This window comes from Tachyglossus aculeatus, chromosome 10, assembly GCF_015852505.1.
Source record: "Tachyglossus aculeatus isolate mTacAcu1 chromosome 10, mTacAcu1.pri, whole genome shotgun sequence".
Classification (NCBI taxonomy): Eukaryota; Metazoa; Chordata; class Mammalia; order Monotremata; family Tachyglossidae; genus Tachyglossus; species Tachyglossus aculeatus.
The window spans coordinates 45,141,742-45,156,525 of record NC_052075.1 but is presented as its reverse complement, the minus strand read 5'-3'; the positions used below and the strand labels follow the sequence as shown (position 1 = coordinate 45,156,525).

The following is a 14,784-nucleotide window of genomic DNA, read 5'->3' as shown; positions in this document are numbered from 1 at the left end:
TCAGACACAGCTCCTTTTCCATATGGGACTCACAGCCTGAGGGAGGAGGAAGTACAGTGCTCTGCACAGAGGAAGCGCTCAATAAATACGATTGAATGAATGAACAGGTATTTTGACCCCCATTTTACAGATGATGAAACCGAGGCACAGAGAAGTTAAATGACTTGGCCATGGTCACACAGCAGCAGTCAGTTAAAAATTTTTATCGAGTGCTTACTGAGTGCAGAGAACTGTACTAAATGCTTGTGAACGTATAATATAACAATATATCAGACACATTCCCTGCCCACAATGAGCTTACAGTCTAGAGGGGGAGACAGACATTAATATAAATAAAATTACAAATATACACATAAGTGATGTGGGACTGGGAGGGGGGGTGAATGAAGGAAACAAGTCAGGGCGACACAGAAGGGAGTGGAAGAAAAGGAAAACAGGGCTTAATCAGGGAAGGCCTCTTGAAGGAGATGTGCCTTCACGAAGGATTTGAAAGTTGAGGAGAGCAGTGGTCTGTAAAATATGAAGATGGAGAGCATTCCAGGACAGAGGCAGGATGTGGGCAGAAGGTGAGCAGTGAGATAGACAAGTTGGAGACAGGCAAGTTGGGGACCTGGGATTAGAGCCCAGGCCTCCAGAAATACACTGTCCAAGCTGCCTGGGCTATAGTGAGGATTTTGAAGCCGGGATAAGGGGCATCATCAGCAGGTGGCACAGAGAAGGGGGCCAGAGCTGCCAAGGAGGAGGGCAAGGAAAAGAGTCCAGTAAGATTTTGGAAATGGCTTCAGTGGGTTCTCTGAGCTCACTGGCTCCCCCATAGTTTGTCCCCAGGCTTGGGGCTCCCCTCAACTCCCTCCTTAGCTCTCCTGATTACCTCTCTTCTCAACTCCTCCACTTCTCCCTCTTCGACTCCCCGCAACTCCCCTCCACCCACTCCCCCACCACACCACCTCCTTGGCTTCTCTCAGCTGGGAATGGAGGGCCCCACCTCCCAGCCAAGGTGCCCCACGAACAAGGTGAGGAAGAGGAGAAGTTGAAGCTGTCCTCAGAAACACTTGGGCTTCCTCCTGCCTCCCCATCTGGGAGGGTAACTCTATCCCTAATGTGCCTTCCTGCTTGAGGCAAGACCTGGGCATGAGGTTCCCAGAGCCAGGCCCAATGACCCCCAGCCCCAGAGGTAAGAGGACCCTACCACCATAACTCTGTGCCTGGAGTAGCCTAATGGCTGGTGGCGGCCCCAGAGTCCCAGGTTAGAAACCATGGCAGGCCTGAATGGGGGAGAAGGGGAAAGGAGCCCCACACAACCTGCTGCAGCCCTAAGGCCCTGACCCCAGGCCATGGAGCCAGTGCCAGTATCCCTTGGGAGAAAGCCCTTGCCATCGCCTCGACCACCCTGAGGCCCTGGCCCTCAGCTTCTCTGGAGACAGGGCGGGTCAGCTTCCAGAGGGTGCACTTGACCCCACCAGGCTTGGGCCCTCTCCTCCCTCAGGCGGTCCACCTCGCACATCATCTGCAACACCACAGCCTCGGACCCCAGCCTGGACAAGGTCAAGGTGTCGGTGAAGGTGGACCGGGCCCGGATCCCCCAGGAGCTGCAATTTGAGTACGTGGAGGATCCCACCATCCTGAGGATCGAGCCTGAGTGGAGCATCGTCAGGTAGGGTTGCCCCACTCCCCGGGGCTCTGGGATACAGTCTAGCACACTGGATGGAACAGGGGGCTTCCGGCTGCTCCTTGGATGCAGTCCTGAGGACTGCAGCCTCCCCAGCCGTGCTAGGGGTAGGGCTCGGCCCCCCGTGAGAACCTCAAGCCTTGGTGGTGACCTGGTCCCTGCTGGCTTTCTCTGCAGCCACATAAGGAGAATCCTTTTGCCATCTAAGGCTTGTGGATCCTCAGAAAAGCCCCAAAGGGGAAAAACATCTCCCCATTTCCAGCCCACCAGCATCTTCCCAAACAGGGGCAGGAGCCTTGTGGCTAGAAGGGTGGGGGCTTTGGAACCAAGACCTCCAGAAATCACAGGCTGAAATCAGATGCCTGTTTCTTCATGCAACGTATTAATCGTTCACTTAGTGCCAAGCACTGTGCTCAGCAAATCACGGTGATCTGATCGGGCACAGTCCCTGTCCCACCTGGAGCTCGCAGTCTAAGAAAGAGGAAGAGTGGATTGCCCCATTTTACAGAGGAGGAAACTGAGGCCCAGAGAGCCAAAGTGGCTTGTCCGTGGTCATACAGCAGGCCAGCAGCACAGCTGAGACTAGAACAGGGGTCTCCTGAATCTGGACCTGTGCTCTTTCCCCTGGACAACACTGTCTTGATTTCTGGAGAGAGGCAGGCAAATGGTGGGTCGGGGAGAGGCCACCCCTGGACCAAAGAAGCAGAGCTTTCTTCAGAACCTGGGGACTTAGAGTCTGCTCTTTAGGGAGTAAGCTGATCATTGGAGTGGGGGACACAGGGGCTGAAGGGGGGGAATGGGGCAACACAGAAAGCTCACTGCCTAGCAGGGTAGTGTCGGTGCTCCACAGGGAAGGGCAGCCCTTACTCGGCTGGAAAGAGACCCCTCCAGGGCCCTGGTCCTAGATGCCTGCAGGGCTTGGGGTCCCTGATTTCCTTAGACAAATGTCCTGACCCCCAAAAGAGGAGTTGTCTGCTCCCTGAGGGCAAGTCCCGGTGCCGCCAGCTGGCCAGTGCATGAATCAGCTGGCCAGTGTCCGGAGCTGAGGTGACCCAGCATCCACTGCTGGAAGCCCAGATGTAAGGCCCTGGCAGAGGTACCCCCAGAGTCACATGGCAAGACTGTGACTGAGCTGCCACCAGCCTTGTTCTTGAGAAGGAAGTGAGTGAGTTGGAACAGCTCTGACCAACAAAGCCCCCAATTAGCACCCCAGCCATGAAGGGGGCAGGCCTCATTCTGAGGCCAGAGGGGTCATGCAGGGGCCAACTGCTTTCTCGAAAGAGACGGGGGGAATCCTGTCCCAGACCCACCATCCGGGCTATGGCTCAACCAGCTCTCCGCTTTTCTCCCCTAGTGGCAACACCCCTATTGTCGTGTGGGGGACCCACCTGGACCTCATCCAGAACCCCCAGATCCGAGCCAAGCATGGCGGGAAGGAGCACGTCAATGTGAGTCCTGGTGCCTGCTGGAAGGGCATGGGTGGGGGCTGGGGAGAGGCAGGTGGGAACTCTGAGACAGGAGGATCTGAATGATGAGGAGCCCTGGCAGCTTGTTCCGCTTGTGGCCCTGGTAAACACCTGGCTTTTGGAGCACTGACTCTGGGAGGGTCAGGAGAGAGAGTGAGTGAGTGAGTATGTGTGTGTGTGTGTGAGCATGCGCACACATGTGTACATGTGTGTTGGAGTAAGTCGGAAGGTATGTGTGTAATCATATGCTTATGGGTCCAGTAGACGGTGTAAGTGTAGGGAAATGAGGAGGGGGCAAAGAAAGCTAGACGGTATACAGGCAACCATGTGCTTATGGGCACACATTCGTGCGTGTTTGTGTGTGTGTATGCATCCATGTCTGAAGGGGTGAGTGCCCATAAGACACAAGCTGGGAGGAGGTCTCAGCCTCCCCCACTTCCCATCCCTCATCTGGGCTCCTCCCTGCAGGTCTGCGAGGTCCAGAATGCCACCGAGATGACTTGCCAGGCTCCAGCCCTCGCCGTGGGGCCGGACCACCAGGCGGACCTGGCCGAGCGGCCCGAGGAGTTTGGTTTCATCCTGGACAACGTCCAGTCCCTGCTGATCCTCAACAAGACCAACTTCACCTACTACCCCAACCCCGTGTTCGAGGCCTTCGGCCCCACGGGCGTCCTGGAACTCAAACCGGGCACTCCCATCATCCTGAAGGTGAGGTGGGCGGAGGGCTGTGGAGGGCTGGAAATGTGGGGCAGGGCATGAGAGGGAGGAGAAGCTGAGGGATGGACGGATGGAACAGAGAGGGGTCAAGAAGCCCCCGAGGAATGCCCAGCTCCCACCTAGCCCCTGATCTCCAGGCCTCCGGGCTCTCGCACCCAACTCTGGTCCCACGAGGGATCACCCAACCAGCCCTCCTGGAGTGGGTGGTTGCTGGGGCACAAGGATGCTGGATCCGGCGGGGATGGGGTGTTGAACCAGGGTGGGGCCCCGGGCTCTCCTGTTCCTCCAGGGCAAGAACCTGATCCCGCCTGTGGCCGGCGGGAACGTGAAGCTGAACTACACAGTGCTCGTTGGGGAGAAGCCATGCACCGTGACCGTGTCTGACGTGCAGCTGCTCTGCGAATCTCCCAACCTCATCGGACGACACAAAGTCATGGTGAGGCCGGGGCTGGGGCAGGACCTGGTGGGGTGGTGCTGGGCAGCAGAGGTGGACAAGGTGCTGCAGTGCACTCTGTGCTTGGCGATGAGCTCCAACCCGCAGCTCACTTTGCGGCCTCATGCTAGAGGGTCCAGCTTTTCACCCAGCTCTGCCTGATGATTTTAGATCCCCAGGCTGGCTGAGGCAGCCCCGGCTGGCAGCTAGGGTAGGGCCCAGGAACATCCATCCTGCTTCCACCAGCCACCTGCTGGGCCTCAGTTTCCCCATTCTGGAAATGGGGCTGCAGGCTTGGGGTGGCCTGTTGGCAGGCTGCCCAGGGACAAATCAGGAGAGTTTTCTCACAGGTTCCCGAATGGGTAAATGATAGGGAGCGAGAGGCAAATTCTGAATGGGGCCCCTCCAACCCCCCAACCCTCACCCCGTATGTCGGCAGGCTCGCGTCGGGGGTCTGGAGTTTTCCCCGGGAACGGTGTACATCTCCCCGGACAGCCCGCTCAGCCTGCCCGCCATCGTCAGCATCGCCGCCGCCGGTGGGCTGCTCCTCGTCTTCATCGTGGCCGTGCTCATCGCCTACAAGCGCAAGTCCCGCGAGAGCGACCTCACCCTCAAGCGGCTGCAGATGCAGATGGACAACCTGGAGTCCCGCGTGGCGCTCGAATGCAAGGAAGGTAATAGCCTGGGGCACCCCACTGGGCTGATGGAGCCAGGCCAGGCCGGACCAGGGGTGACAGGAGCAAGAGAGGCGGGGGCAGGGAGCCCATCTCAGTGAGACCAGGCGGGAAGGTGGGATGGCTGGCGTGCCTCTCAGGGTGGAGCTTTGCCTAGGGCAGCTGGGCCACCACCTCCTTCCCGACACAAAGGCCCCCGATTCTCAGACAGCTGAACCTTTTGGGGGCCACCAGGGCTCCAGATGTGGCCTGATGGAACTCCCAGGATGTTTCTCTTGGCATTGGATCTGGAGAAAGAAAATCCAGCCTTGTGGGTGAAGGCCAGTCCCCGGGCACACCTGTGCCCACCAGATCCCGCAGCCCATCTCTGGTAGTACCGTCAGCAAACATGGGGACCAGACCTGAGGAGCAGCTCAGGATTGAACCCAAAGTCTCGGGGTGGGCCTCAGGGGCATCCTCACTCTCGGGCTGAGGGGGAGGAACGTGCTAGGATTTGTCCATCGTAGCTGATAGACGCAGGGAAACCTAGCATCCCCACAGATCTGAGCATGTGTGTGCCTGGCTCCCATAGTCCCGAGCCAATTTCCAGGACGCACCAGGAAGGGCTGATGGGCTGGGCCTTACCCGTAGACCGTGTTGGAGAAATCTGCCATGCCTCCATCCTGGGGATGACATCAAGCCTGCCCACGGAGGGCCCTGGGCCGCCCTGGGCACTTTCTGGAGGGAGAAACAGATCTGTCTTCTCCTGCTCATTTTCCTTCAGCAGTGCAACCTGCATCCTTCTTGTGGGACTGTTAATTATGCCCTTTATTCTATTTATACCACTTAATTTTTTTCCCCTACCCTGTGCCCTTCCCCCTAATTAGGGTTAGTGATTTGACTCTCTTTCATGTGTCATGTGCTTTGCTTGTTGGAGGAGCTGGGCTGTGGCTTAGTTTCAGTCCGATTTAAAGGAGCAACACTCCTCCTCCCCCACCTTCTCCTCCTTCCCTTCCTCCTCCTTCTCCCCCATCTTTCTCTTCCTCTTCTCTCCCCTGGTAGGATCCCTCTGGGAGTTTCAGTGGGGTAAAGGAGACTGGGGATTTTAGGCAGTGAGGGAGAAGTAATTAGCTCTCAAATGCGGAGTCAGAACCTTGTCAGGTTGTCCATGCTGCTTGTGAGAAGCAGCGTGGCTCAGTGGAAACAGCATGGGCTTTGGAGTCAGAGGTCATGGATTCAAATCCCGGCTCCGCCACTTGTCAGCTGTGTGACTTTGACAAGTCACTTAACTTCTCTGGGCCTCAGTTCCCTCATCTGGAAAATGGGGATGAAGACTGTGAGCCCCCTGTGGGACAACCTGATCACCTTGTAACCTCCCCAGCACTTAAAACGGTGCTTTGCACATAGTATGCACTTAATAAATGCCATCATTATTATTATTATAGGGGGTCTGCTGTTTCTGAGAAAGAGTTGGGAATGGGGACTGGCTTCCTGGAGTGGCCCAGGACACAGGAAGTTGTAAGACTGGTGCTTTTCCTGATGTTCTTAGAAGTTAACATTAAGGTTATTGATGGCTTCAGGAGTTAGACACACACATCCCTGTGCATCCACAGACTCCCAGCAACCAACAATCTGAGAACACTGAGGATCTCCTGGGGCTGATTTATGTTTCACGATGGTGATGCTGGGAAGCAGGTAGCACATTACTCTCCAGTGGGAGGGCTTTGTCCCTGTCTGTCAGGGAACACCATCTAAAATCAGGCCTATCTGTGGGGTCACCTCAGGGCCCACCTAGCTGAGGCCACCACCACTGAGGACTGGGATGAAGGGTCTTCCCTGGTGATCCTTTGGGTTTGGAAGGAATGGCCTTGGTGGTTGGGAACCCAGAATACCACCCTAAACTCTGGGTCTGCCTCTCCCCACCCCTGCCCCACCACCTCCCTCACAGCCTTCTCATGGGCTTAAAGGTCCTACTGAGAGCTCACCTCCTCCAGGAGGCCTTCCTTCCTCCTTCCTCTCCCCCTCCTCCCCCTCCCCATCCCCCCGCCTTACCTCCTTCCCCTCCCCACAGCACCTGTATATATGTATATGTTTGTATGAATTTATTACTGTATTTATTTGTGCATATTTATTCTATTTTGTTAATATGTTTTGTTTTGTTCTGTCTCCCCCTTCTAGACTGTGAGTCCACTGTTGGGTAGGGACCGTCCCTAGATGTTGCCAACTTGTACTTCCCAAGCGCTTAGTACAGTGCTCTGCACACAGTAAGTGCTCGATAAATACAATTGAATGAATGAATGGGCTTCTGGTCACCCACAGCCTTTGCCGAGCTGCAGACGGACATCCACGAACTGACCAGTGACCTGGATGGAGCGGGGATTCCCTTCTTGGACTACCGGACTTACACCATGCGAGTGCTGTTCCCTGGGATTGAGGCCCACCCCGTCCTGCGGGACCTGGAGGTAGCGCTACCCCGGACCCCTGTGTTGAGCGGTCCCGAGCCCCCGGTCCAGACGGGCCAAGCACAGAAACCTCAGCAGGGGAGGTGGCCTGTTACAACCCCCTGCAGAAAAACAGCTAGCGGGTTTGGGGGTCCGGAACTTGTCTGGGGAGGCGGGGGGTGGGACCGGAGCAGGGGTGTGTGTCTGCGTGTGTAAGGAAGCATGTCGGTGTGTATTTAAGGCATTGGCTATGTGCAAGGGAAAATGTTGGTGTCTCTATATAGACAGTGTCGGTGTGTTGTAAGCATTTTTGTGTGTATGTAGGGAGTGTGTGTATGTGTATGTGAGTGTGTGTGTCTGAACGTTAGTTGTCTTGTCTGGAATAACTCCATCACAGGGTTGATTTGGGCTGCTTTCCTCTCTGCATTTTGTCCTTCAGTTTGACCTTCAGAGGCTCCGGGCAGGCTGTGCCTCTCGGGCACCTCAGCAGGAAGCTTTGGTGCCGCTGTCCACCGGCGGTTCCCCTGCTCCCTCTGCCACCCTTTCCCCGGCCCCCTCTGCCCACGCCCCACCTGCTGGGTGCTCGTGTAGCAGAAGAGCAGACCCAGTCCAGGGTCTCTTCCCCCAGGAAATGGGGCCCTCTTGGGTTCTGATGGGAGCTTTAGGGGAGACACTGGCAGGGCACCTCGGGGACCTGCTGCTGCCCTGCCTGGTGCCATTCCCCCCCCTCCAACCCGCCAAGGGGAACCAACCAGGGCCTTTCCCCACCTTACCTGTACACTGAGAGGACCCATTTTTGTGCCAGCCTTTGCCCGTGCCCACCTGCCAAAAAGGAATCACCTGGGGAAGGATGAAGCTAGGGGGAGGTCACCGAGGCAGTTCCTAACTTTGCACCTGACCTGTCATTGCGGGAGGGGATCCTAGGGGAATCACGCAGGGAGTTCCTGGGCAGAGCATGGGAGACAGCTCTGATCCACGCAGAGGCTTGGCATGGCACTGGAAGTGGCCAGGTGGGGAGGAACCTCACTTGGCCAGAGTAGCAGTTGCTGGGTAGAATCAATCAGTCAAGGGTATTTATTGAGCACTTACTGTGAGCAGGGTATTCTGTCATTTTCCCATTCTCCTTCCTTTGTTCTCTCATTCTCTCTCATTTTCTCATATTCTCTCTTGTTCATTCTCTTTCTCATTCTTATTGTTCTCTCACGATCTCATCATCCTCATTCCCTCTCATTCTCATTCTGTCTTTGTCTCTGTGTCTCTCTCACATCCCTCTGTTCCTCGCAGCTGTGACACAGCCCACGCTGCAGTATCATCTGCCTAGCAGTGGACCTGAATCTGTCTGTTCTTTACCCATCAAGAAGTTAATGACCTCAGGCCCTTGGCCTCCACCCCAGCTGCTCCACAGATCTGTCCACAGACCTGGGGCCATAAAAGCGTGAAAAATAAATCCAACGAATTCAGCTCCATTTTTGCTGAGCAAGGAGTCCACTTGATGGCTACCTATCAGGGACAGACTCTGTTCGGAGCGGGTTCCAGGGCCTTCTCATTTCCAATGAACCTGCTGACGAGTGGCTTGCTGCAAAGCCTGGGCAGAAATCACCCCTTGCAGCCATGTCCGCACTCAGACTGGTGCTGGGTCCGGCTCCCACAGGGGAGTGAGGGCCTCTTGGGGTCTTGGCTGCCAGGCTTTCTCCACCCACTGTCCTTCTCAGGGGCTTTCAGGCCATTGCAACCTCTTAGGCAGAGAGACAGCCAGCCCAAGCTCTGAATTGGGACCCGAGGTGCCCAGATTCTCGCTCTGGGAACGTCAGCCCCCTAGGCCATTGCATTCTAGCCCAGATGGATGGCGTTCTGGTGGAAGTGGTCACCCCCATATTAAACAGAAACTCCTTGCCATCGGCTTTCAAGCACTCAATCACCATGCCCCCTCCTACCTTACCTGGCTGCTTTCCTACTAAAACCCAGTCCTTGAACTTCATTCCTCTAATGCCAACCTATTCACTGTGCCTCAATCTTTTCTATCTCTCCACTGACCCCTCATCCACATCCTACCTCTGGCCTGAAACACCCACCCTCTTCATATCCGACAGACGATTACTCTCCCCACCTTTAAAACCTTATTAAAAGCTCATTGCCTCCAAGAGGCCTTCCTCAATCAAGTCCTCATTTCCTCTTCTCCCATTCCCTTCTACATCACCCTTGCCCTTGAATAATAATAGTAATAATAATAATAATAATAATAATAATGGCATTTGTTAAGCGCTTACTATATGCAAGCACTGTTCTAAGCGCTGGGGAGGTTACAAGGCGATCAGGTTGTCCCACGTGGGGCTCACAGTTTTAATCCCCATTTTACAGATGAGGTAACGAAGCACAGAGAAGTTAAGTGACTTGCCCAAAGTCACATAGCTGACAAGTGGCAGAGCCAGGATTTGAACCCATGACCTCTGACTCCAAAGCCCGGGCTCTTTCCTCTGAGCCACGCTGCTTCTCCGATTTCCACCCTTTATTCACTCCTCCCACAGCACTCATGCACATATCTGTAATTTATTTATATTATATTCCCCCTCTAGACTATAAGCTTGTCGTGGGAAGGAAATGTATCTATCAACTCTGTTATACTGCACTCCCCCAAAAGGCTTAGTACAATGTTCTGCACACAGTAAGCTCTCAATAAATACGACTGATTGATTGATGTGGGCAGTGGGGTGCGCAGGGGCCAGGGGTGAGTGGGTATGGAGCAGGCCGTGTGGCTCCTGCCAGGCCCAAGGACTCCACCCTGTTGGGCCCCAAGGGTAGCCAGGAGGTGGTTCCAGCACCCCATCACCAACCTCTGTCCTCAGCACGGTGGCATCTGACTCGCGCCCCTCTGTCCCTCCAAAGGTACCCGGATACCGGCAGGAGCGTGTAGAGAAGGGGCTGAAGCTGTTCGCCCAGCTCATCAACAACAAGGTGTTTCTGCTGTCCTTCGTCCGCACCCTGGAGTCCCAGCGCAGCTTCTCTATGCGGGACCGCGGGAACGTGGCCTCGCTCATCATGACTGGCCTGCAGGGCAAGCTCGAGTATGCCACTGACGTGCTCAAGCAACTGCTCGCTGACCTCATCGACAAGAACCTGGAGAGCAAGAATCACCCCAAGCTGCTGCTGCGCAGGTGAGAGTGGGTGAGCGTCCGAGGGGGTGGGACGTGGGGCTGGAGCCTGTGAGGCTCTTGAGGCTCTTTCCAGATCCGGACCTCTAGGCCCCTGGCCCAAAGAAACCAGAGCTCCCCTGGGGTGGGATATATTTTTGCTTCATCCTGCTTACTAGATTCTTCCCACTCCTCCCACTTCTTCCCTCACCGAAGTTTAGACTCTTTCTACCCCCTTTCACCTGGTCCCCAGAAATTCTGAGGGCTGGAGGGTGTCTGGCCCATCACCCTGAGTCTGGACCCTTCCCCTTCCAGGCACAAGAGAACAAACCTCTGTTTTTTTATGGTGTTTGTTGAGCGCTTACTATGTGCCTGGCACTGTACTAACCTCTGGGGTAGATACAGGATAATTGGGTTGGATACAGTCCTTGTCCTACATGGGATTTTCTGTCTTAATCCCCATTTTGTAGATGAGGTAACTGAGGTACACAGAAGTTAAGTGACTTGCACAGGATCACACAGCAGACAAGTGACAGAGCTGGGATTAGAACCCAGGTCCTCCGACTCCTTGGTTCGTGCTCCATCCATTAGACCACTCTGCTTCTCACTACTTCAAATGTGTGGGTTGAAAATTTCCATTTCCCTAATAGCACTCCCTCCCTCCCTGCTGTTCTTCCGGCTCCCACCTTGGCTGCCCTCGGGGGTGACCAAGGGCATCGGGATGGGCACCTGCCCACACCCTAACCACCTGCACCATGGGGGTTGAGCCTGAAGATTGCAACCTGATGCTCCCTCCAGTCTCCGCTTCTCCAGACCAACCCTCCCAACCCCACTATGGCTGTTCCCCTACAACCCATCTGTAGTCCCTTTTCCAGCCCCTCTAGACCACACCCCTCTCTCTCAACGAACCAGATTAAGAAGCCTTCTGCCAGTTCCCCTGGCCTGCCTGGGACCTCCCTCATTACTAGGTCTTGGATAGGTGACCCCAAAGGTCTGGATCAGGGAGCTGGAAACAGGGCCACTTGGGGGCTTCTGTCTACGGGTGTGCTGACCGGGCAGTGCTAGCTGGGTTTTAGGGAGAGGCTTCCCTGGGGTGGCAGAGCCAGTGCCCAGTCTGCCAGCCTGGAGTCCGAGCAGCCTGCTCTCCTCCTCCCTTGCCCTCGTTCCTCCCCCACCCTGGGGACACTAACGCCCTTTCCTCGGTCTGCCCCAGGACAGAATCGGTGGCTGAGAAGATGCTGACCAACTGGTTCACGTTCCTACTCTATAAATTCCTCAAGGTAAGAAGGGATGGCCCTTCCCCAACTTAGCCTTCCTCAGGACACTTAGTTACCTCCCTCCCCACCCCCACCCTCACAGACCCCAGTCATACCCTCTTCTCCACCCCACAGTGGCCCACCCCTTCCACCTCCTAAGACTGTCCTGATAACTGCTTCTTCCAGCCGGGAGACATTGCCGGGAGAGGGGGCAGGGTTCAAGAGCCTGCTTCTCTGGCCTGGCTCAGCACTGGCAATTCTGGGACAGAATCCCAATGCCCAGCAGAAAGCCCTCTGGAGCTATGCTTCACCCCCACTCCTCCCCACTTCAGGGGGAACTGGGAGCTGATGAGTCCCAGCAGGAACCAGAGGTGATACGCCGGAGGCTAAGCGCTTAGGACAGTGCTCTGCACACAGTAAGCGCTCAATAAATACGATTGAATGAATTATACACTGTCCCAGGGTCTAGCAGGTGGAGAGGTCACTGGACTTCTCTCTATCAAAAGCAGAGAGAAACTGTGGGGGAGGTGCAGCTTGAAGGGGAAGGAGGAGGAAATCAAAGGGAAAGCGGTGCCTGGGGGTGAGCAGGGAGAACAAAAACAATATAATGCCTGGGCCTGGCCAGGGTTTGGGCTGCACATGTGGAGCACCAGATCGTTAGCTGCTGGTCTCTGGAGGCAGTATGTACTGAGCTCACCAGCCCTGGGAAAGAGGGAGGCTTGGGAAGCAGGGTGCGGGGTGCAGGGAAGTCACCCTGAACCTTCCGCCACTCTCCAGGGGTGAGGGCATCCTCGCTGAGGGCTAGGGAAGAGGGGGAGGTGACGATCAGAAGAGGTGCAAGGGAAGGGATGTGAGGACTTGGCCCACATGGTGGCCAGGGGCTCAGCTGCACCTGGCCCCTCTCTCCACAGGAGTGTGCGGGGGAGCCCCTCTTCTCCTTGTTCTGCGCCATCAAGCAGCAGATGGAGAAGGGCCCCATCGACGCCATCACGGGCGAGGCCCGGTACTCGCTGAGCGAAGACAAGCTCATCCGCCAGCAGATCGACTACAAGACCCTGGTGAGGGGCCGTCCAGAGGCCGCAGGCCGGGTGTGGGGCCGAGGGTGGATCCGGTGGGGCAGCCGTTGGCCTCCTTCCTGCTGGGAGAGGGCTCAGTGGGGCTGGGGGCCTGACCTCAAGGCTTCTGCCAGGGGTGGGAGCAAGTAGAGTTGGGATCAAAGCCCCGGCATCGCTGTCATCCGAGGGAAGAGACACTGGCTTCGGTGGCCTGACCCTGGATTCAGGAGCTGGAAGTCCCTTGGATTCTAGGCCCCACCTTGCCGTGGGCTTGCGAGGTAACTTGGGACAACTCCCACGCTCAGAGCTTCTGTTGCTCTGCCCACACCACAGCAAGGGGACCCAGGGGTCCTGGTTCCCAGTCATCCATCTCAGCTACTGTTCCTAGGGGGTGAGAAGAGGGGCTCCCCTTCATCTTGGTTTCCATGTGCCTGGGAAAGGAGTTTCTTGTGCAGATCTTGGGGTGACTGTCGCCCATGCTCCCTCCAGGCTCTGCAGGGGGAGTTGGGTGGCAAGAGAAAAGCCAGGTGAGACTCCAATAATAATAATAATGGCATTTATTAAGCACTTACTATGTACAAAGCACTGTTCTAGGCGCTGGGGAGCTTACAAGGTGATCAGGTAGTCCCACAGGGGGCTCACAGTCTTCATCCCCATTTTACATACGAGGTAACTGAGGCACAGAGAAGTTGTGACTTGCCCAAAGTCACACAGCTGACAATTGGCAGAGCCGGGATCTGAACCCATGACCACGGGTACTGACCGTGGGCCTGGCGCCACACTCTATTAGCTCCTTGGAGGCCTACAGAGGCTGGACATACGTGAACCTTCCCCCAAGGGGCAGACGGTCACATGGGGAAGACGAGCAGACATAATGGGCGATCATACAACAGTGAAAGAATAAATACAAGTACTGTCACCGACCCAAGTGGGTACATAAATCAATTCGGAGAGGAGAGAAGAGAAGGGCCAGAGAGAGAGAGAAGTGGGAAAGGAAGTGGGAGGGAGGGAGGAAGCAGGGGGATGGACTAGATAGAGCACCTCGAGCCTGCCTAGCCCCCACCCAGCCGCTGTTCCTGCCCCTCCCTGCCCTGCCCATATTGGGGACCTTCAGCCTCCAAGGTGGAGCAGGGAGGTAGTAAAGCACCTCAGCATTAAATGCAGCCCCTCTCCTCTCCTTGGGGTTACGGTGCTCAGCTGCCTTTCTCATTCCCATCTCAGAGCACTGGATGAATCCATCTAATAAACCCAGTTTAGAGATCGGGCTTTGCTGGTGGGGATTCAGAGGAGCAGACTATGAAATAAATAAGGCTTCTGTCTTCTAGTCCTCACCCTGCTGAAGGCAAGGCTGGAATGACTCTCTCTAAGAGGGGAAAGACAAGAGACACTGGTATGGGGGAATTAAAGAGATTTCTCAGTGAACCAGGCACTAAGCCCGAGTTTCTCCTCTGCCTACCCATGGGGTTTCTCTCTCTCCTTCCCTTCCTTCCTTGGTGCCTCTCACCTGGAGCTCGTTGGAGGTCGGGCAAAGTTTGTGCTCTAGATCTGGAGAAGGGAATCTTTCCTTCCAGGTCTCCCTAGTGGGGAATAAGTAATTGGAGGAGGGTGTGGAAGCAGGAAAGCAGGAAAAAAAGGGAGAAACAGATTGCCCTAATGAAAAAAGCATGGGCCTAGGAGCCAGAGTTCCTGGGGTCCAACCCCAAGCCTACCACTTGCCTGTTCTGTGAACTTGGGCAAGTCATTTCACTTCCTCTGTACCTCCATTTCCTCATCTGTGAAATGGGGCTTCAATACCTATTCTTCCTCCTACTTAGATTGTGACTCCCACAAGGGACAGGGACTGTGACCAACCTGATTATCTTGTATCTACCCTAATAAGTGCTAAACAGATATTATTATTATATTATTATTATTATTATCACCATGATATGGGGGAACCAGGGAGGCTCTGGAGAAGAGAAGCTGG

The 14,784-nt window shown here is 55.5% G+C and overlaps 1 protein-coding gene across 1 annotated transcript in view; it reads left to right on the top strand.

Moving 5' to 3' along the window:
* The window catches only part of PLXNA4 (plexin A4), a 423,674-nt gene that overhangs the window by 385,606 nt on the left and 23,284 nt on the right, over nucleotides 1-14,784 (top strand). Inside the window, exons 16-24 of the mRNA XM_038752091.1 lie at nucleotides 1,487-1,654; nucleotides 3,024-3,117; nucleotides 3,604-3,843; nucleotides 4,142-4,288; nucleotides 4,725-4,959; nucleotides 7,258-7,400; nucleotides 10,263-10,531; nucleotides 11,721-11,787; nucleotides 12,675-12,821. Of these exons, the coding sequence (XP_038608019.1) occupies nucleotides 1,487-1,654; nucleotides 3,024-3,117; nucleotides 3,604-3,843; nucleotides 4,142-4,288; nucleotides 4,725-4,959; nucleotides 7,258-7,400; nucleotides 10,263-10,531; nucleotides 11,721-11,787; nucleotides 12,675-12,821 (1,510 nt within the window). The remainder of the gene's footprint in view (nucleotides 1-1,486; nucleotides 1,655-3,023; nucleotides 3,118-3,603; nucleotides 3,844-4,141; nucleotides 4,289-4,724; nucleotides 4,960-7,257; nucleotides 7,401-10,262; nucleotides 10,532-11,720; nucleotides 11,788-12,674; nucleotides 12,822-14,784) is intronic.